Genomic DNA, 23,992 nt, shown 5'->3' with positions numbered 1-23,992 from the left:
ACTCGAGCAGGATTCGAACCCACGACCTCCTGATCACCGGACAGGCGTCATCTCCACTAGACCACCGAGCTTTCGCCCGACAGCAAGTGTTGGTTCTAATCCTTATAGCATGCAGCGGGTACTGCTTTGAATTCCTAACAGAAGCAGTACCCGCTGCATGCTATAAGGATTAGAACCAACACTTGCTGTCGGGCGAAAGCTCGGTGGTCTAGTGGAGATGACGCCTGTCCGGTGATCAGGAGGTCGTGGGTTCGAATCCTGCTCGAGTATGTACGCCCATGATTTTTTATCATGGCTACTACTAAAACACTGATTAATTCAGTGCTTATTTACGTCGATGTAGGGCAATTTGTCAATCAGTTGCAATGAAAACATCACGACGGAAGAACTTCATAAATTTGAATAACAAAAAGCAGTACCCGCTGCATGCTATAAGGATTAGAACCAACACTTGCTGTCGGGCGAAAGCTCGGTGGTCTAGTGGAGATGACGCCTGTCCGGTGATCAGGAGGTCGTGGGTTCGAATCCTGCTCGAGTATGTACGCCCATGATTTTTTATCATGGCTACTACTAAAACACTGATTAATTCAGTGCTTATTTACGTCGATGTAGGGCAATTTGTCAATCAGTTGCAATGAAAACATCACGACGGAAGAACTTCATAAATTTGAATAACAAAAAGCAGTACCCGCTGCATGCTATAAGGATTAGAACCAACACTTGCTGTCGGGCGAAAGCTCGGTGGTCTAGTGGAGATGACGCCTGTCCGGTGATCAGGAGGTCGTGGGTTCGAATCCTGCTCGAGTATGTACGCCCATGATTTTTTATCATGGCTACTACTAAAACACTGATTAATTCAGTGCTTATTTACGTCGATGTAGGGCAATTTGTCAATCAGTTGCAATGAAAACATCACGACGGAAGAACTTCATAAATTTGAATAACAAAAAGCAGTACCCGCTGCATGCTATAAGGATTAGAACCAACACTTGCTGTCGGGCGAAAGCTCGGTGGTCTAGTGGAGATGACGCCTGTCCGGTGATCAGGAGGTCGTGGGTTCGAATCCTGCTCGAGTATGTACGCCCATGATTTTTTATCATGGCTACTACTAAAACACTGATTAATTCAGTGCTTATTTACGTCGATGTAGGGCAATTTGTCAATCAGTTGCAATGAAAACATCACGACGGAAGAACTTCATAAATTTGAATAAGATTTGTATACATTTACATGTTCCATCGCATGCATGAGCAAGCCATTGTAATCAAGGCTGTGGCTCATATACCTTCGTATAAAATAGAGAAGAAACAATAGCACAGTATACAAAAAGGCCTCCTCACCGTCTTGCATTCGTACATAATAGTTGTGCATCTCCTTATACGTAATGATGGAGTAAAATATTTCCATGCTTAACATTTACATTTAAGTTAAGGACTTACAATTGCGTCTATGCAGAATCTGTGATATACAAAGTGTTTCATAATATATCCTAAGTCAATAAAATAATACATCGGTTGGACCATCGACTATAAAGTTTTCGTGTTTTTTTTTTTGGTGTTATTTAATGCTAGGATTTATGATAAACAGATGTTCATTGTAATCATAATTATTATCCACAGAAGATGCACGTACCCTGTTGGATAGTATGTTTGCCTCTTTTATTCAATCATAAATGTGACTTATATACTTTTGCAAATAGGAAAAAAATATCAACGTTACACAGGTGGTCATGATTGTATTATGTCAAGACGTTTCCTTTCTAAGTCATTCTGACTTGGTTTACTTGAAGAATTTGAATGGAGAATTTCCACACTTGCCATTCAATAAAAAAATGATATAACTGAAAATTGTTCCTATTAATCGACAATGAAGATACGATGTGCATATACTATACTGCAAAAAGATTTGTCTTTAGGAAAACTCGGGTTAATTGAACAAGACATAATCAATCATGAAGAGAACAAAGCTAAAGAAAAACGATATAGGAAGTGTGTGTGCGTGTGTGTGTGCATGTGTGTGTGTGTGTTTGTGTGTTTGTGTGTGTGTGTGTGTGTGTGTGTGTGTGTGTGTGTGTGTGTGTGTGAAACTGTTGCTACAGTTAGTGCATGGAAGGCGCATGCACACGTGTCTATCAAGTCAAATCTCGTATAAATTTTGAAGCGAACCAATAAGAGGTCCAGAAAAAAAGGTAGCAGAAAACATGAAATAAAACCTATAAGCGATTTTGGTGACTATGAATGCGTTCACCTATACAGAATAAAGCTCCATGACTTGTTTTCAAGTTATCTTAAACATTATATGAGATGAGCGAAGTCCTCAAGTGTTTTGAAAAGCAACCTTACGGAAGAATCACCATTAAATCTTTGTCACGCCAATCTGAACATTTCTTTTTATCTATAGTCAGTGATCGCAAACGACAATGAGATATTCGAGGATGACTGCATCTATGGGATGTCGTGACTCGCGTCAGTGGTCAAAGGGCCTCCACCCCCACTTGCCCAGTCACAGGATTTCTGACATATATATATCCTATTAGAGCTCAAAAGAAATCGAGGAGTCCGAGCTTATTCTTTTTTTCTTCGTCTTGAGAAAGCAGAGTGACCATCGTCATATCAGACAATATGCTGAAAACATCCTTTCTCGTTTTGGCCGCCTGTGTGGTCTTTGTTGCGAGCTTTCCCGTTCAAAAGAAGGCGGTGAGTTGGAATTAAAGTGATAGTTGCGAAAGATATTGTTTAAGGCATGTCTCACAGTACAACGTTTACTTATCTGCATTTTTTTTTTCACGGTGGTCGTCATGTAAGGGTAAGCTATTCATTACTGTGCATCTGTGTGCGTCTGTGCATCTGTGTGAATTGCTGGATTCCAGCATACCTGACCCTATCACGTGATAATTCACTCTTATATTTTAGAACTAAGTTTTATGAGTGTTGTACCTATTCTGCAGCAACGTCTGAATGTGAATGCAGACTTTATTTTTCAGCTTGTGCGATAAAAGGGAAGTTCAGACAGATCCTGGTTTTTTTTTTAAGTGTTTCAAAAAATATATACCATGTTTAATGTGTAATATACTTATTACTTAAATTACAGAGTCATCTTCAATATAATTATTGTCATATTATATTTATCATATTCATACTTATAAGTCATTTTCGATTAGGTGTTACGAGTTACATTGTCTGTCTTGAAGGGATGATATTGTTTTGGTTGAGGTGTGACTCTCAGTTTCCAACTGTTTTTGTGAGATAATGAGAAACATCTTATAAGATAAATGAATGAGCATAATCAAAGAGGAATTCAACGTTAATTTGATGAACATTGGTTTTAGAATGGCTGAGATATTGAAAACAAAACGATCTGATAAAAGGTGGGACCATGCACTTTTTATTAAATCGCTTTGTTTTACTCTGTTTTTTTTTTTATATCTCAGCCATTTCGGAACCTATTTTCATTAATCAATTTTGAATTTCTCTCAGAATTGTGTGCTCCTTAACATTATTTTCATAAAGTATAGAACAAGACTAAAGTATCTCGCGCAAAGTTAAAAGTTTAAGCTGGATCTTCATCTAAACCTATTAACACTATATACCACCCTTTTAAAGGGTGTGTACAGTTCTGGTTGAGGTGAGAATTTAGCTTTTGACATTTGCAAGATATTCAGAAACCACTCTTACACGAGATGTCAAAGAGCATGCAATTCCAAGGGATATCAAAAATTTACTTGATGAAAATCAGATTTGAAATGGCTGAGATATCCAAAAACAAGGTGAAACAAAGAGATCCTATGGGAATAAAAAGCCTGTCGCCTTTTATTATCATCATTTTTTTTTTACATATCTTAGCCATTTGAAAAGTAATTTTCATCAAATAAATGTCGAATCCTTCTTAAAATTACATGCTCTTTCATATTTCATAAGAGGTTTCTCATTATCTCACTTATAGGAATGTTCAAAACATGAATAACCACCTCAACCAGTATACTGTACAGCCCCTTTAATAATGGGTCATACTGGGGAGTTTATATGCATCAGAGGCAGGTTTCTACCATTGATGCTTTCCAAAATGTATGTGATTATTTGAATGTACATCTTGAAAATATCAGTGACGACTCTTGAAGAGCTCTATAGCTGCTTCAATCGATCATGGAATAGATGTGGCCCCATACATCAGCTCTGATCGAGAGCTCCATAGATTCTAACCAAGAAAAGTTTCTGATATTCAAACATATACAAATTTTCCCCTCGTCCTCTCCCCGACAGAACGAAGATGAGGCCCTTCAAAAGGTGGTTCTCCTGGTCAAGGAGCTCGTCGCCAAGAAGCAGAGTTACCTCGACCGCCAGCAGATGACAAGCGAGCACAAGCGAATCTTAGATTGGCTTTTCGGTTCTAGCGAGACCACTGCAGTACCGGAGATTACGACAGCAGCACCGGAGATGAACCCGGCAGCACCAGGGATGACGCCGGCAGCACCGGTCCGACTTGTGCCTTCGCCAGTCGGACCCACCCAGGGGCAGGGACAGGGACAGTTTTCTTCGGATTTCATGCAGTTCTGCCAGATCTTCCTTAACGACCATTCTCCCACACCTGCCTCATTAGATGAATCGACCGTACTATCGAAGCGCGACGTCATCATCAACTTCATCCTGCATACTTGTCTACCTCACTCTCCCGTCGAGTCGGGGAAATGGTCCGTCTTCGTCGACACGACGACCGATGTTGAGACTGAAACCGGCGCCGATGACGGGGGAAACGAGGCAGCCGAGCGTGGCAGCAATGAAAACGTGGTGCGATCCGCAATGGGAGGAATGAACGAAGCGGCCGCCAAAAAGCAGGCTGTTGAGAAACGCCTGAAATCCATCCTGCAACAGCTGAAGGAGTTTCGAGCTAGCAGCAAGTAAATGTAACGGTCTTCAGAGAATTTATACTAAATTAGATGAGTTGAGAAAATAAGAATGTAGATCCCATAATAGATACATGTTCAGGAGATGTTTGATAGATCCATGACGCTTGATCAAATTAATATTATTAACACTAATTAGATGTTACATACGTATTTTCATCTCACGCATTTAATGTATCAGGATCAGTCTTGTTCATGACATTGAACTTTAACATAATTGTTTTACATCTTAATTAGCCATTGCGGTCAGACTGGCAAAGTATCGGGAAGTATTTGTCGTCCGGTCACACTGGAAAAAGATCGAGAAGTTTGGAGGGAGTAGTTCGGGGGAAGTATCCCTAGTTGGAAGTTTCGCGACTAGATTCCCGGAAAATTTTGCGGGAAGTTTGCAATAACTATACTGACAAAACTTCAAGATCTTAGAAGATCGCGATCTTTAACTTGTCGATCTTTTGCCATAAGTCTGGCCGCGCCTTATATCGCGTGCGTTATTGGATGCCAGCCCATATAAATAAATAGAATGTTTCTTATACATTTGCCATTGATTCTGATAATCTTCTCATTGAAGAAAGCAGCAGTTTCCCGAGTCTAAATGAATTGAATGTGTTTATGGAGATCGACATTTCTGGGGCACTATACACAGCGTAACTTGAGCTAAGGACGGAAACGTGTCACACATTCGCAGGCGGTTGAGCGATTTTTAATTTGTGTGTATGTGTGGTTGTGGAGGGGGGGTGGGTAGGGTGGTGGGGAGTTTAAGTCACGAGCTAATAGGTTATACTTCCTATTATCCATCCACTCATAGATCGTATACAAAGATTGCACGCACTTTGGATTAATCTGAGACATGTGAACGATCTTTGCACCGTTGACGAGAGAAAGACACTAACTAATACTTTTGCAGAAAGCAACAAGTTACAAATCATCACTTTGTCACGTGCTTCCTTCTGACATCATTTGCTGTTTATTCTTTGCTTGGTAATTAGACACAAATCTATTCATACAAATAACAGTATGCATTGTCTCTTAAGGTGATAATTCGAGTACATGTATCATAGTTATATAATATAATATGATATAGTATCGTGATTAGGCCTATGATCTAGGCTATACTATGATGATATGGTACAATGATATTAGAATGATGATATTTTGTGAACAGTAAAAACAAGTAACTTTTAAAAACTAAAACTAAAACTTGTGAGATGTTGCGCTGAGCTCAGTGAGTCGATTCATGGTCAAGCAACCCGCCTATAGCATTTTGCAGAAACACGGATGAGGATTTTAATCCGGATACCTTGTGACGACTTTGTTTTTTTCTTAAGGGGAACTGGTAGGTTGTTACGTCACCGACCCGTTGTGATGTGGTGAAAGGCTCGTTGATCAAAGCCACTGCTAAGTTCATGACTGTTAACCTCATGTGACGATCTAGTATTCAATAAAATGTATCCGTACAGTACAGACGCCAGTTCTTCAGTAAGACGTGTTTTTTGTTGTGACTTCTCCAAGCGTTATAGAATGTGCTTTCAACGCAGGAGGTTGACCTCTTCGGTGTGAGTGTGTGTGTATGTGTGCGTGTGTGAGTGTGTTTTCACATTCGATTCGTCATTATGGCAACACCAATGTACTGCATGAAAACTATACAGTAAGTTACATGAAACGGATTAATGCTTTCAAATTTGTATACGCGGTACGCACCCAAATTTCAAATTCAGATGTATATAAGCATTCGTGTTTGGCATAAATTTCTAAGTGTGTACATTCAAATTAGTGCAAATGGGCTCGATAAGCAGTTTCAATTTCGTTTTTGAGCCAGCGATTTTTCACAACTGAGCCTCCGATTTTGTAATGCACGTATAAGAGTGACTATGTCCAGCTAATCATTGAATGTGACTTTTACTTGTTATCTTAAAGTTCATCATCTTGATCATCATTTTCGTTTATCTGAATATCCAGATTTTTTTTTCTTTTTTGCAACATGTAATAATTCAATGTGAAATCCTCATTTGGTCATTTGTTGTCATCACATGACTTTCTTTATCTCCAATGTACATCTTTATTTTCATTAAAGATCATCATATCTGTATGGTGATTATAATCTTCATTCGACTTCTCCATTTTGATTATGATCATCATACCGCTTTGTGATCTTCAGTTTACATACTTATTTGCATCTCATATTGTGTGATCCACATGTTTTAGACGTGTTAATATTCAGTTTAAGTTATGCCCCAGTCACATATAAACACGGATGCTCAAGGATCTCAAGGATCCGGGGAGATCTGGGGAGGTTCGGGGAGATCCGAGGAGAACCGGGATTTTGGTATGACTGTACACACGGTATCAACACGGCAGCTACACGGATAAGGCCGGAAGAGCGCGGCGTCTACATGGACAAACACGGCATCTACACGGATCAACACGGCAGCTACACGGATCAACACGGCAGCTACACGGCAGCCACACGGACCACCCCGGATTGGTCTGCCAACACGGAAATCCCCGGATGACGCCGGATGTTTTTGACCTCCAAAAGTTGCCGTGTTGGCCTCCCGACGTCAACACGGATCTCTCCCCGGATCAGATCCGGGGTGGTCAGGGGTGATCCGGGATGTCTATGTGACTGGGGCATTAACGCAGCACAAATTTAACGGACATCGTACAGGTTTAATTCGAATGCCCCTTTTTAGGTCAGGCGCTACGTTTTTATTAAAAGTGAGGGGGCCCATTGATGAGAACAGGGATGTTGATTCATTTTGAGGATGGAGAGGGGAAAAAAGACATTTTGGATAACATTTTCTCAGGTGCCACTTCCGAAGTAAACAACAACAACAACAACAACAACAAAGAAACAAACAAACAAATAAACAAACAAGGCGACAAGTGGTAAGACCCTATGAAAGTATGCAAAAATGGGGAGGGGGATCAGCCCCCCACCCCCACCCGTTGCACCGGCCCTGCTTTTATGAACTTGTTTGCCCATATTACGCGAATTTGAATACTCGGAAAAGCTGCGATCAGGTGCTGGAAACGAAGTTAAATACTCATCAGTGATCATTACCGAAAGTGCATGCTGTACTCAATGAATTAGAATGCACTATGCGAAATCGGTTGCCAAATTACTGTAGTTAATATTTGAACGAAGCAGACGATGCCTGAGCAAATTGAATTTGACGAAAATGAATGCTCCTGTAATATGAAATTCAATGACAAAACGATGAAATTGGCCGGTAAAACCCATACTATTCCACAACAGTAGTGTGGCTCGCTGGATGTAATGCGTTTTTATGACATAATGAAGCAAAATGGTTCATTTTCACCGATGACTGGCAGGATTTACAGAGAATGATGCAGTAGACTCCATATACTGGAGGTCTTCGGTGTGTCGCTTGTCCTTGAGGGTATAGTGAGGATGGATTGAAGCTTTAGTTGAGGGGCTGATGTGATGAACCTATTTCATGCATGTTTTAGCCCATCATTGCCCATGCTGGAATAAATTCAAATTATGGATTTTAACTATGCATCTTTGTGAATGCGGGGCACTAGTGCACATTTTGGCTGTTGTGAATGATGCATGTTGGCAGGTCAGGGCCACAAAAAACAAACAAACAAACAAAAACAAACAAACAGAAACCACCAAACAAACAAAGAAAAAAAAATTATTTCAAAATGAGCTTAGCGTCATTTTTAAACATCTCAAAGTAAGACCATCATCGGTTAGAGCAAAATTAAACCTTTCCTGTAATATCTCACTTGTGACCCAACAAGGCATATTCTAAAAGTTATGACTAAAAATATCCCGCATTTTGCTATCATTTTCTCTGTTTTTTGCAGCTTTAATCACAAATATCTGAACTTAACAAGAATGGAGTTAGCTCGTTTTGCAATAAAACTCTTCATATGTTATTTAATGCAACAATAAATAAGGTTACCCTGAAATCAATATCGTCAAGATAAATCATGCTCAAGAAAATAAAACATGATACTGCAGAAACCTTGGGCATTCATGGCTTTGTGATAAATATTTTTTATCACCCAAGACATGGAAAAGGGACATTCGCCCTTTCTCCATTAATAACGGCCGAACTGGTGTCTTTAATTCGTCTAACAAGTTTGCTTTATCTATTAAATGTAGTCATCCACTCTTACTCTTTTGAAATGTTCGCGTCAATTTTATTTTGTGTCAAATAATTTGCCTGGCTTTCGTGCCCAGCAAAAGGCTATACCTGAAAAGAATGCCAATCACCGGGCGGTTTTGTTGTAAGACTAGTTACCCACAAGATCATCTGATTTCAAACAGTACGATCCTAATAGTTAAGGAGTAACTTTTAATGATGTCGAAGCCTACGTCTGTAAATTGAACAATCCCGTCCTTTCATTACAAGTGCTTGAATGTAAATAAAGGTCTTAATGGTATAACTTCTCTGTTAGTTAACCAGTTAATTTTTTTAAGACGTTGTTCAATGGGCGTCAGACAATAAGGCCGTTTAAACCGTTGAAGTTTACGACGCATCTCAGTATTCTGTCTCCAACTTAAAATTTCATGTCTGGTTTCAACGAGTTCCTTAACCCTATAAAGCCCAAGGGGGGGGGGGGGGGGCACATTGTGCCCCCCTACCATATTTTCGTTTGCCACTCCTACACCCTTTACTCGATTTCAACCAAATTTGGTGACTTTTCCTAAAATCTTATTGCGAACATTTTGATATATAATTCAGTTATGTCAGATATTCCTGGTTGCCATGGCAACCGTAAACTGACAACAATGTTAGTCAGATTTTGCATGATTTTCTGTTTCAATTTGAGTTAACAATATTATTATGGATGCAATGGGGTTTTCTTGGCTGTAATTTGCTGCAGGACCAAAATGCGAAGTAATTATGGTTGAAATTACCCTGAAATGGTCGTCTTATTATTTCCTTTATTTTTTTATATGACATAGGCATCAAATAATAGATATAATAGAAATAATCGAAAATACAGCATTTTTCAAAGATTACCTTTTTATTTTGTGTTATCTTCACACAAGCTTTGCCTGTTATATCATGTGTTTATCATAATATCAATCTGCAAACTCAAAATTTCAATATTTTGGAAATGTGAAATGTGATACCAATATATATGTACCCATTCCAAGCAATACATTATAGGTTTCCTATATTTCTTTATATTGGAATGAATTGCGCCCCCACATGTTGACTTTGAGAAATTTCAACCATAAAAAATAGTGAAGGTTGACTTGCTTTTCCTTTGTAGTAAATATGAAAATGATTGATATAAAATAAAAACATATATACTGGGGATAAAGAAATAGAAAGAAAAAACATGATATTAGCGTATTTCCTATGTATTTCTTTATATTTCGGGAAATAGCGCCTCAGTGGGTGACCTTGAGAAATTTCAAATGTTGGGTCATGTAGAGCATGAGTTGCTCTACCCATGTGCCAAATATGACGGTCATACATCATATAATAAAGAAGTTATGTAGGGGGGGGCACAATGTGCCCCCCCCCCCCCCTTAGGCCTGGAAGGGGTCAAAATAGCTTGGGCTTTATAGGGTTAACAGCCTTTCAGAATTGGCTTACCCCCATTCGCCTGTCTGGCGGTAGGTGATTGCAGGTGACTGTTCAGTGTGTGGGTTACGCGTGACTCCACTCGGTGTCAGCGTTGCCAGGTCCCAACAGAGCAAAATCACCAAAAGGCTTGTAAAAATCACCAAAAGCCATCAAAAATCACCAAATTTGGAAAAGCGTAGGTAAAGCTTCAATTTCAAGACAAAATTATATCAATAAACCTTTATCAAACACTGCGCGAGTCTCGGTGCAATTTTCGGCGCACCGTAGTCACACACACTAAGTGCAAAATGTGTACGATGTGTATGGATATATGACTATGAGTGTTTGTGTGTGTCGCTGTGACCAAAAAAAAAAAAGGGGGGGGGGGGCACATGTTATGTTTCTGCAGGAAATAAGGGGAAAACTTTGGGCAAAATGCATTTTCTTTTTCAATTAGTGTGATTATTTTTTATGGGTCTAAAAATCACCAAAAAGTTACCAAAAATCACCAAATTTTGATTTGGTTACCAGGCTAAAATTTTGTCACCAAACAACTTCAAAAATCACCAAATTTCACCCTTTTTGGTTCCCGAAATCACCATCTGGCAACACTGCTCGGTGTGTTGCCTTCCTCCGTTCCCGTCCAATCAAGGAGTTACTGGCAACTCCTTGGTCCAATCACCACAGTGCATGGGGTGGGGGTTATGTGTACACATTACCGTGCAGCGTTGCGGTGGCGCCACTGTCAAGCACGATTTCTGATCACATGATTGTTTTAGGTGAATGCTCTTCCACACTTTCATAGCATGTCTTTACGTTTCCCTTCTTGTGGGCTATCGTCCCTGTAAGCCGCTTTCTTGATTGTTCTAATCTAGTTTTATGGAGGATGCACGCCTGCTGGTTTTACATGTAATCCCGTCTGTCCATCTCGCTTCCTGATCCCTCGGCCGTGTTTTGTATTTTGTATAAATTCTGTTTTCCTTTGTACACTTTGAATCCAAAGTTGGCACGAGGCTTGTTTTGGAGGAATGGTATATACCTTCTTTGTTTTACTTCCCAAGTCAACTCTTTTAGTCCTGTATGCAACATATTTGTTTGCTATGTAAATAAGATTTTATGGGCAATAGTAAATGTATTTACTTTTGTGTGCCCTGACCCTCATGTAGTCTCCATTCATTTCATTTTCATTTTGTGTAACGTGTACAGTACAGTGTATCCTTTGTATATGTTCATTCTGGTTTTTGTTTCATGTTTGTAATGTTTATGATATGTGTCCTATATTCTTTACCTGGTCGAATAAATACTACTACTACTACTACTACTACTAATAATAATAATAATAATAATAATAATGATAATAATAATAATGATAATAATAAGCATTTGGGTGTTAAACATCTAACTGAACTCTCCCACAGTCACTTTTAACATTTTCATCCTGTTACGCATTCAGGTATATAAGTAAACTCTTTTCAAACATTGGTTGCGAGCCCATGTCCAAATTATTTGTTTTCATTTGTTTTCTATCAAGTACAATGTGTTTTATACTTAAGAATAAGACAATGACTACCACTATCCCAAGTTTTGCATCTTTTAAAATGTGCATGAGGTTGTAAATTACTAAGATTATGGGCTGCCAATTAAAACAAAAATGCACTCAAAATTTCAAAATACTACATAAAAATCTTGGAAGATGAAACAAAGTGCCGACAGAAACACAAATCAAATGCTGTTTAATACATTGTCTCAGAAAGGTCTGCAGTAAAAATGGTGGCAATAACAATGATAATGATAGCAATAACAATCATTATTATCATTGTTATCACATAAAGGTATATGACAAATTCTGGTGTACATATAAACAGCACACACATACAGATATATAAATATGTGTATTAAACTACAATTGTATACACACAGGTGGAGGTTGACCCAATGACAGTTCTCTTGCATACTCTCTCACATAATGCAAATGACTTTCTAAGCCAATGAAGGCAAGTAAAACACAGCAAAGTATTCTTCACCAGTTATTCATTCAGCAAATCCGGCTTAATATAAAATGCATGTATGATGATCATTACAATACATATATTATAAAACAATGCCTAATCTAAGACCAACAATGCAATACAGTGGACTCCTGTTATAAAAACAGTTCTCGGGACCGGCAGTTTTCTTTCGTTATATCGAAATTTTGTTACAACCGAACAAATAAACAATAAAAATACATAGAGTGGATTATGTTGCGGCCTGAATTTTGACTTTGTTGTAACCGAAATTTTGTTATACCCATGTTTGCTATAACAGGAGTGCACTGTATTTGGAAAGAAGTTTCCTGTAGATGGCTGATACACTGCTCAGAACTGATTGTACCTTGGCACCAACATACAGAGGTAAAATGAACATTGAGATGCATGGAAGTAACCGGCCTTGCTACTGTAGGGGTGACACGACATTTGCTCTTGCGACAATTGCTCTGATCTTATTTTCTCCAAGGACTTAGGGTTAGGGATGTGATAGGGTTTTAGATTTAGTTTGAAGTGAGGATCAAGATTAGGGTTAGAATTATGTTTGTTGGTAGAATCTATGATTGGTCTAGTGTGCATATATGTCATGCGAGCAAATGTCATGGAACCTACTATAGGTACAGAGTAAAGCATGCAGAGGTTTACGTCTGCCAGGCATCAGAAAGGAGGTAGCAAGTTTGAAATATGGTTTGTAGGTTACACACCACCATTCAGACCAGTCTCACAAAAACAAACAAACAAAACAAAACAGTAATCTTCCTCTTCAAGCATACCGGTACATAAACTTGCCAGCCAGGATATAAATATGTCTTGAAAGAATACAATAACACAAGAAACAATAGAGCTGTGGCAACACATTATCCACTTTACAAACTTGAAAAACACCACTGAAATATAATTTATTTTGCATTATCACATAAAAAAAATGACTTGTCTTTTGCATAGATTTGGTATCATCCACAAAAACATGAAATCAATGCATATATGTGTAACATACTGGCTCAGATATCTATCAGAAAAAAAATGATTTTTTTTTTTCATCAACGATACAAGATATCAATATGATATTTAATCGAATTAATAAAAGAATTCGACAAAAAATTTCATGGTGAACAGTGGCCTGCAATTCAAAATTTTTAAATCAATGCTGTTCCCTTGCATGCACTCCATTATAACAAGATAGCATGGAGTGCTAGCTTGCTAAAAATGGACAAAGTGAATAAGGGAAATGACAGGTTTAGTGGACAAAAATTCTCTTGTTTAACAAAATCTTGTTGTATCCATATCTATTATAACTGTATACTGTACTCGCATCCTTGCCATTCAAGAAATACATTGTACAAGTACTGAATCCATGTACACACAGAGTTGCTTGGTTCTCTTTTTAGCACCAAATGAGTATCCAGTGCAGGACTGCCAACATTCATACATCAAATTAAGGCAGCTCAACAAAAGCAGTCAGTGGTTTGTCATGGGCATCTAAACATTAAAAAAAAATTACCACATTAGGGAGGTTTTTTTCTATAAGGAGGAACCTCCTTATGACAAAGTCTGATATAGTGAGATACCTGATAAAACGAGGCTTTGTAATATAGGACATTTTCGATGCATTTTCAAGACCAGAAACTAGAACAAAAATAAAAGTACACTGAATTTTTTGCTTGTTAAATGTAGCACTATCTAATGCTTTGATTATGCGGAACTAAAAAAAAACAAAACAAACAGGTTAGTCATCGCATTCTTCATCAGCGACCAGGATGCGATGTGATGTTAGATTAAAATCTGTTTCTGAAGCAGACATACACACAAGGGTATACATATATATATATATATATATATATATATATATATATATATATATATATATATATATATATATGTTGGTATCTCTTTGTGCCCTGACAATACATGTATAGTACAAGATGACAAGATCTTTTTTGTTTTGTTTTGTTTTTTTTTTCACAGAGCCCATACAGCATTACAAAGTCTTGGCAGCTTTGCTAGTGTACATGTAACATTTATGTTTTTCAATTTGGACAATCTACATTTAAAATTGTGAAATTCCACGATCAGCCATTTAGACTAACTTCAGTCAGTATTTCTCAGAGTGCCAGGGTCAAATCCAGACACTGGCCACAGGAGACCCAAAAAAAAAACCACCAAAAAAAAAAAAAAAACCCACCAAAAAACAAAACAACCCCCCCCCCCCCCAAAAAAAAAAAAAAAAAAAACACCAAAAAAAAAAAAACCAAACACACACACCAAACCAACCCAAACCAAACCAAACCAAACCAAGCCAATCTCTAGGGTCTGCAATCTCTCATAGCCACATATGAAAGAAACAAAATGATAAAAACTTTTATAAAGAAGAAGAAGAAAACCAAACACTATTAACAGATTGTACAAATATGTAATTTCACATAGAAACTGCAAATTCATCATCCGCTCAAGTTCAGATTCTTGAAATGAAAAGATAGATGCAGAGAATATGAGAGTCATCCTTCCAAAGCTGTATATTGACACATGAATATATGATCTTGGCATGAATGCTGCGATATTTAGTAGGAAAGATGCTATAGAAATAATCCTAGAGACAGTAGAAGGAATTAGCACAAAGGGTGAATAAATAGGAAGTATATAAACCACACACAAACACAAAATAACACCAATATCTACCTTCATATATTCACTAATATAACATCTTCAGGCCTCTACAGGTGTAGTCAGCAAAGACATGTATGTAATCATTATTTCAGAAGATTTTCAATATTGATTATTGGCATTTGTGTAGTATTCATATAGTTTCTTTTATTTTTTCAACATCTGCACATTAACATCAAAGCAACTCTCTATGCTAACACACACACACACACAAGCCCATTGTGAAAAAGCAAATAGAAATTGCATTGCTATATTTGCACAAGACCCAATAGATACATTTCAACTCACAAATTGGATAGAAGATAGATGTATGGTACACAGTATCCTGAAAGCTTTACAAAAGGCAGCTGCTGTCAATAGATCAAAGTACCCAGTATGTTACCTTCAACTGACTATTCATTAAAAAAACACCGGAGAAACAAAACACAGCACCTTTACCACAATGCAGAATTGATTACTACCCCAAAGCACCGTCTATCTAATGAGCAAGTTACATTGGATAACAGCTGTGAAGTGAAAGTGATACATCACTTAATGTTTGAGCAGAAACTCAAGGGAAGAAACGAAAATGTAACTAAATCTATAAACCTGAATGAGATGTATCATGGGATCCTTGGGACCAGAAAAAAAAATGTTCAGGCATTTGGCTGAGCCAAAAGGCAAACACAAGTAAAACCAAAGATGTTGGCTTCATTTGGACAAAATAAAAGATTGTCATATATCGGGTGTTTGCTGTACCAGATTGCTCAAGAAAAGTGTGCAATGTCACCTTGCCCCAGAGGGGAAAAAGAATCCATGCTAACCCTTCCTAAACCATCTCCCCAAGATCCTGGTTCAGTTTTGAGTTTACTGTAAAAGTTCATCCTCCTTGAGCAACTCCCTTTTGCAGTAAGATAGCAGGGTACTCCTGGAGTCATCATCTTACTGAGGCAAGCCACTGGCAGCACTTCTCGTAGGAGGCGAACGTCAGGCCAGCACTACAGAATGCCTTCAGCAGACTTGGTGAGAGGCCCTTGAAGAGACCCTGCAGCCCCTCCTGCCTGGCTATGGTCCTGGCGCAGTGCAGGAGGCCGTCGTAGCGGCTGACGTGGCCAAACTTCCGGCGTGCCTCCTCGAACCCCTGGATCTGGAGGCGCTTCTTGAAGACATCCAGCGGGTAGACAACAGACTTGGAGCACACTCCTGCCATGCCTCCACACACCAATGACTGTATGCCTGGGATGAAAGATCGGGTAAAGGAGATCACTCACAGAAATGGGACACAAAAATAATTCTGTACCATATATCTAAGAGCATAAAAGAAATATTCATGTATGGGTGTTGCCAATAAATCTGTGCTCCATCAAGAACTATATCATATCATACACTTGATCACATCACAACTAACACCAAACAACACAATTACAAATCAGAAATGGTCTTTGATTTCTCTCTCACAAATTCCACAGAGTTAATTCTCACTGTACTCTGTTTCTGTTTTGATGAAAGAACCTTTACTGAAAATTCCATCAATATCTTTTGATAACTTTTTGAGTATACAACTAATACTAACAGACACACAAGTGGATAAACAACTGTCAACAAAAACATCATAGCATAACCTCTTTGGCGGAGGCAAATATGAGGCGTGAGACACTCTATATACATGTATGAGCACTTCCCTTTGGTATTACAAGAGTTTGTAGAGCAGCCAAAGACATTACATCACTAGAGGGTGTAGTCCAGTGTGGAGGTGGCCGCACAAGGGAGCTGCCATTTTGGGTTGTGGGCACTGCCATTGCCCAGATCCTGTGCATTTATTGAACAGTAGATGGCAGCACAATATTTGAATGCACTTGACTCAGTCAACCTTGTGCCATTTTACAGTTATGTCACAATGTTCATGTAATCATAATGCTGCTGAAGTCTGATTTTATTGCGTTCTCATTCAAAGTGGGTATGTATGCAAAACCAACGTCATAATGCTCAAACTATCTTTTCGTCTACATCCAAGCTCCCATTGTTTGTTTTGTGAATAACAAAAAGTTCTGGATTCTCTAAATGATATGATACTATCATAGAAACTTATATCTAAACAATCTAACGCATTGAATTTCTGAGAAATTAAATTTGTTAAAAAAACAAATGCACTCCTGATATGATATGACAAGATATGACTTGAATGTAGACTGCGATCAATTCCCAGATCAGTGTGCGCGCTCCCTCTTTAAAGGACAAGTTCACCTTCATAAACATATGGATTGAGAAAATGCAACAATATTAGTAGAACACATCAGTGAAAGTTTGAGAAAAATTGGACAATCGATGCAAAAGTTATGAATTTTTTAAATTTTTGTGTTGGAACCGCTGGATGAGGAGACTAATACAGCTTGTGAGTCATATGCGTACAACAGTATAAAGAAAATGTAAAAGAAAATTTAACATATTTTCACTTTTTTCGCATAATAAAAGAGCACTTGACTTGCCTCTTTCTAAAGGCAGGGGAATAATATTACCCATAACATTTGTCGGTAACGAGTCAGGGGAATGTGTACTTTTTTCAAAAGATGGAATTTTGTGAAATTCTCTTTATATTTTCCTTATATTGTTGTACGCATGTGACATCTAAGTTATTCATACACTGCAGTAGTCTTCTCATCCAGCGGGTACTGTACAAAAACTTCAAAAATTCATAACTTTTGAACGAATTGTCTGATTTTCCGCAAACTTTCAATGATGTGTTCTACTAATATTGCTACATTCTCTCAATCCTTATGTTTATGAAGGTGAACTTGTCCTTTAAAATTGGATGTCTCATTTGTATGCATATATATGGTGAGTGCTCACTCTCGTACCCCTTTTAAATCTCTTTGAGAGCAACTTGCTCCCATGTTTCAGAAAGAGAGAAACTTACTACTGGCAGGGGTGTATTCGGCCCTCTCCGTGGTAGAATTCCACATTTTTGTAAACAGTGCATAGAAGCCAAACTGGAGACCAGTCTGGGGGAAAAGCTGCATCAAAGTCGGGGTCAGCCCCCTGTAGAAAGTCCTCACCCCAGCCTCCTTGTACATGGACCGCACAGCATGAGGTATGGACACATACACCTAGAAGCAAATAGAGTACACAACAGGACACGTTTGACTTACAGCAATATTTTTCCTTTATACTTTGGGTTCTGCTTTAGAATGGGGTAGCCCTCAACAACATGATCCTATGGAATATAAGATACAAAGTTGTACCTGCATATGAGCAACCCTTTGTTATGTAACAAGCAGAGAACTGTATAAAAACTCTGGATATATACCAGTGACGAGAAAAATATTGAGGCAGAGAAATCCAAACCGTACAAAACAACCAATTAGAGAAACTTTACATTGTGTGCTGTTTGAAGGCTAGTTCATGCATCTTGAGATATGATGGTGAATACCATGTTGTCAGCTCTCTATTTGCAAGTCTTGATAGGGACTGTTCGCTATCTTTTCTTGCATTGTGTCATAAAGAAAAACAAATATGCCACCGTTGGGAGATTGTTGATGTTTGACTTTTTTTTTCATTTCATCTATTCTTTAATATATCTTCTTCTTTTCCTTCTTTTTATTCTTCTCTTTCTTCTTCTTTTTTTTCCTTCTTTTTCTTCTTCTTCTTCTTTTGTTTTGTTTTGTTTTGTTTTGTTTTTTTTTTTGCGGGGGGGGGGGGCAGTACACTGACAAAAGATCACCTTTGGTTCACCCTGTGACACCAGCCTTGTACGGAGAACATCAACTGGGAGAGAAGCAACTGTAGCAACACATCCTGCCACACCCCCACACACAAAGTAGTACACTGGCTTGAAGATCCCTGAGGTTATGTTGCTAGGCAGCAATGGGTAGGCTGTGTAGGTCAGTGCCTCGAATGTCACGAACTGTTGGGATATCAAAGCAGGACATTATTTTATTAGACGATAAAATTAATAAAGTTCCTCCATCCTTATCATGCAAACAAAAAGTTTTATATCACTTGTTTTATTTTTCTTCTGAACTTGTAAATCTTCTTGTAGACCTCTGAAAATAATGTAATCTGCTAAGTGTATTAAGATGGTTCTAGCATCAGGCACAAGATTAAACATATATTTTCTATGCTCTCAAATCTCCCTACTTGCATATTTCTATGCTCTGATACTAGTATTTATTTGATTTACAGTTTAACCTCTCGTATCCGGACAAGTCGGGACCGGGGCTCATCAGGATAAGAGATTTGGCCGGATACGGGAGACTCAATGCTTTATACATGTATATATACATACACATGTACTGATGTAGCCCATTGTAGTACCACATGTAGTAATGTGTATACTGCAACCTTTTCATTGTTACACTCAGTAACAGACCCCAAAATAGAGGTTCGTGTTTGCAAGAATGAAATCATTTTCTTTTATAAATTCTTGGGATGATTTACCTAAATAATTATTCAGAAATGTATCAAGTATATGTAATTCATGTGTGTTTGTGTAGGAGTTCTCAAGGAGTTGGGAACCCCTCTTTCCTCCCGTAATTATTTTTAAAAAAAATCACGGCGAGATTGCGTCCGTATAATAGAGAGATCCGGATAAAGGGAGGCCGGATAAGAGAGGTCAAACTGTACTTTGTTTGACTGACTTCACATGTTAGACAAGGCTCTAATTTTCCAAAATCAGAAAGAATAATTAAGTTGAGTAAGAGAAAAAACAACTAAATTGCAATGATTTTTTTTTTTGGTAAAAATTACATCACATTGATGTATCAATGTCCAATTGACCCTTTAAGATGAAATTACAGTGAATGCTAATCACCACAATCCTATTAAATGTTCATAACATACATAGCAACAGTTGCTTCAGCTTCCTGTCTGCCTGTAACAATTAAATACAAGTACCAAATGAACGTACCAAGATATCAAATATGGTATATATGTCAGCAAAGGTCAACTGTACTATTGGAGAAAGAGAGAAAAAGAAACACAAACATCCATTGTCCTACTGCTGCCCTTTTTACGACACTGCTATGCATACAAGAGATTAAAAAAAGAAGAAAAAACCTGGGTCATGGTGATTGCAAGATATTTTAGGACATTTACTATTAAACATACTTTTCTGTCAGTTGGAATTTTATTTCCACATTTCAGCACGTACGTACGGTGGTATCAAGGCTAAAAGTGACACACAGTGCAGTGTATTTTCAGTGTCAATATAAATGATGGTCTGAAAGGTCACTCTCCTGTGCTGCACTTTTCACAGTCACTTCTTTTCTGGACTTCTATACTGCTGTGTGCACTTTATGAGAGCAACTCGGTGCAGCAATCAAAGGCTCTATATATATATATATATATATATATATATATATATATATATTTATTTATTTATTTTTGTCTGCAATCATTGTTTGATGCTTTTGGATGATACATTTAAATTCAAACTAGAAAACTTGTATGTTCCATTACAAACACAGAATTGTATACAACAAGTTTATCTTTAAAGATTGCAAATACTGTATACTGGAACATAAATAGTTTGATAGGGAATTTCTAAAAGACTGTAAAATCAGAGCACGTATGAGACCAAGTACAACGAAAACTGATGTTCTAAAGAAATATTCTACAGGTAATCCATGCGCATGTGTGTGTGTGTGTATATATATATATATATATGTGTGTGTGTGTGTGTGTATGTGTGTGTATATGTGTGCGTATCATCGTATGTGTGTGTTTTGTGCGATGCTGTCTTTACTTATTTATTTGTTCATTCAGCAATACACACCGTATATCCCACTTTATTTCAAAAAGAATCTTGCATGTAAATGCCAAAATTATAAATCATCAAATGTTGAATAAAGAGTACGAAGAAAAAGGTGTTTCAAAATGGGTTGTGCAGAACTGAATTGGTCCAATACCTTAGTAGGTGAAACAAATCCACTGCTCCCATAATACTTTAAGCATACTTCTACTTGTTGCACGTCTGATGAAATTCTCCTTGCCACTTTCTTTTTCTTCTATTTCAAAAAAAAAGAAGAAGATATCATGTACATAATTAAATCAATAAATATGGTGTATGGACGATCTGTGAGAAAGCTAGTGCAGGATTACAAAAGACACTGCTTGAACTACCTTCACCAAATGCTGTGAGATGAGATTTAAAAAAAAAAGAAAGAAAATGATCTCAACAAACACTCACACAAAAAACAATAACAAGAAGATAACAGCCATGAAAGAGAAAACAACAACCCAAACAAACAGACAATGACAACACCTGTGCAATCCCATAGATGACAGAGAGTGCTTGGGCAGGAACATGTCCCTTCCATAGAGCACTTGGCCCTTCCTCCCTCAAAATGGAACCTGCTGCCTGGATGATGGAGGTGTACTTGGAAGATGGCAAGCCTCTCTTCAGTGGTTCCTCTTGTAGCTTGGGATGGGAAAAATATGATGACACACACAAATTAAATTGATATAAGAAAAAACAGTGAAAGAAAAAGTTTGTCCCTGCAACTGATTGACAAATTGCCCTACCCAGACATTGACACTAAATAAGTACTGAACTGATCAGTGTTTTAGTAGTAGCCATGATAAAAAAGACAAGCAATCATGGGCGTATGTACTCGAGCAGGATTCAAACCTACGACCTCCTGATCTCAGGACAGGCGTCATCTCCACTAGACCACCGAGCTCCCGCCCGACAGCAAGTGTTGGTTTAGACAGAAAGATCCGTCTGTCCGGAGGACTCTTTTACATTTTGCCATTAACGCTGTCCTCCGTAGACAGACGGAAGGTTGCAGTACCCATTGCTGTGTGGATGTTCTTAACCACTGTCTCTATGGAAAATTGGGTGAGGTACCTCACCCTTCTCGATTGCGTCTAATTCACGGCCCTAGGTCGGCAAATTTAAGCTTGTATGGTGAAATTAGCTTTTTAAGAATACATAAAACTCACCAGATTAATGAATAATCCAACATTTTAGTAGAATTTCCAACGTAAAACACAGCCTGTCGCGTCGTCACATTCAAACTACAGAAACATACACTATGAATTTATTAGCCAATCACATGCGAGGTAGTTTCTACGTCTTTGTTTTACTAAAACACGTACCTCGCATGTGATTGGCTTACATATTCAAAATGGCGACTTACTGCTCGCGAACGGCGATATTGCGATATCGATAAAATTTCTGCGTTATAACCGAGTTTATGTGAGTATTTCGATTGCACAATGTGAGAAATTTATCCCAAATATTGCTGCATAATGTGTCATGTCATGTCAAACTTATTTGAATGTAAAAAAGCTGTCTGAAATTTGGTTTATCGTAACGTTTGATCTGTGCGCTACTGCTCCACACAAGAGCCGCAATCATTGACTTCGGTCTGTATACGGAGGGGATCCGTGAAGCCAGACGCAGTCTCCGCGGAACATTCCCCGACGGACAGATAAAGACCGATCTTTCGGTCAAGTGTTGGTTATAATCCTTGTAGCATGCAGCAGATAGGCCTACTGCATAATTATTCAAATTCATGAAATTCTTCCGTCGAGATGTTGCATGATAACATCTTGACGGAATAAATTCATGAAAGTTGAATAATCTTTGTCCCTGTCTACACATTCCCACATCAGAATGGCAGACCCAATTCCAATGTCAAAACAAATTTATGGTAAAATAAATATCTGAAAATTTACTTCTAACTAGATACAAATACACATTTTTTTTTTTTTTAAATGAGTAGACACTATACAAGTGTACCTCTCTAACATTAGAAATGGCCTGGTTATGAAAGTATTGACAATATTTTGTACTCTGTGGCTAGTTGAATTTAAATAGGGTCTAGAATTCTAGTAATCTTTTGCATTTGGCACGATCGCACGAGGGTCTGGGCCCTGGGCCTTATGGGTCAGGGGCGGATCCAGGAATTCCGCAAAGGGGAGGTGACGTGCCTTTACATTCTAATTCAATACACAAAATTAAAGGGAGAGGGCGCAGGCCCTCCCCCATTTTTTTCAGTGTTATTTCTTTTTCTTTAACGAAAAATAAAGAGGGGGCATGCGCTCAGCGCGCCCCCTGGCCCTCTCTGGATTCGCCACTGCGGGTTGCGTTGCCCAAACTGTTTTGGTTCAGGTGTGTTTGGGCAACATCCTCTTTGCTCTGTGCAATTAAAATTATTGCGCAAATAGGTTATACGTATAGAATCTAATCATATAAATTTTAATCATGACAATGAAATGCACAAGATGATTTACATATTCAGATTTACTGTTCAGTTACTATGAACTGGTATGGTCTAACATTATTTAGATAAAGAAGATTTTCTAGTTTTAATGGTGTCTGTATTCACCTGGAACCGGATTTTGAGCACATCAAGCGGCTGTAGAACTGCGCGAGTAAAAGCCCCGCTCGCGGCCCCAGCTAGTCCGTACTCCAATTTTGTTAGCTGTCTGCGCCTCTCGGCAGGTGAATAACCCACCATTCTTTTCGTCAAAATACTGGAGGGCAAAAGGAACAATCATTCTTTCCTCTGGGCAGTATCTTGACTGGTGTTCGTCCAGTGTAGATCTAGGGATCTAGTGTTCGTACATGTCCACGTGTTCCAGCCATAAATAAAAATCCTTACAGACCGCAACGCAGGGAGTACCGTACAGAATTTATGGATCCGCCGCTCGCTCTATAGTGTACTGTCCCTGCATGCTGCCTAGCGCCTGCCGCCGAGCCGCTCCCGCCTCCGCTCACCATCTGATATCTGAGCTGCCTGGCCGCCTGCGGCTGGCCGCTCATTCATTCGCCATCCTAGCTCCTACATTCATTTCACAATTGGTAGTGAAAGCTACCATAGTGCAGCGCGCAAGCGAGCGCCATACACTGATCCTGTATGAGAGAG

The 23,992-nt window shown here is 38.5% G+C and overlaps 1 protein-coding gene across 1 annotated transcript; it reads right to left on the bottom strand.

Annotated features, from left to right (window-relative positions):
* Nucleotides 1-15,531: 15,531 nt before the first annotated feature.
* Nucleotides 15,532-23,669, bottom strand: LOC139726124 (mitochondrial thiamine pyrophosphate carrier-like). The gene is made up of 5 exons (XM_071637202.1): nt 23,453-23,669; nt 21,382-21,537; nt 18,841-19,023; nt 18,037-18,226; nt 15,532-16,358 (listed from the first exon to the last, which is right to left on the bottom strand). Exons 1-5 carry the CDS (start codon nt 23,582-23,584, stop codon nt 16,060-16,062), a joined length of 960 nt encoding a protein of 319 aa, XP_071493303.1. The 5' UTR covers nt 23,585-23,669; the 3' UTR covers nt 15,532-16,059.
* Nucleotides 23,670-23,992: the final 323 nt, after the last annotated feature.

The sequence above is a fragment of the Diadema antillarum genome, unplaced genomic scaffold (genome assembly GCF_040938485.1).
Source record: "Diadema antillarum isolate AM-2024a unplaced genomic scaffold, OU_Dant_1.0 seq00000079_RagTag, whole genome shotgun sequence".
NCBI lineage: Eukaryota > Metazoa > Echinodermata > Echinoidea > Diadematoida > Diadematidae > Diadema > Diadema antillarum.
The sequence above is the reverse complement of the archived record's forward strand: the minus strand, read 5'-3'. Positions and strand labels throughout refer to the sequence as shown.

What these genes read in the sequence shown, in the direction of transcription:
- LOC139726124 (XM_071637202.1), bottom strand. Translation starts at nt 23,584, where the DNA reads ATGGTGGGTTATTCACCTGCCGAGAGGCGCAGACAGCTAACAAAATTG. An exon ending in TCATCTATGGGATTGCACAG is followed by an intron (nt 19,024 to 21,381) that starts GTGTTGTCATTG and finishes ATATCCCAACAG; the next exon opens with TTCGTGACATTCGAGGCACT. An exon ending in CGAATACACCCCTGCCAGTA is followed by an intron (nt 16,359 to 18,036) that starts GTAAGTTTCTCT and finishes CTTTCATCCCAG; the next exon opens with GCATACAGTCATTGGTGTGT.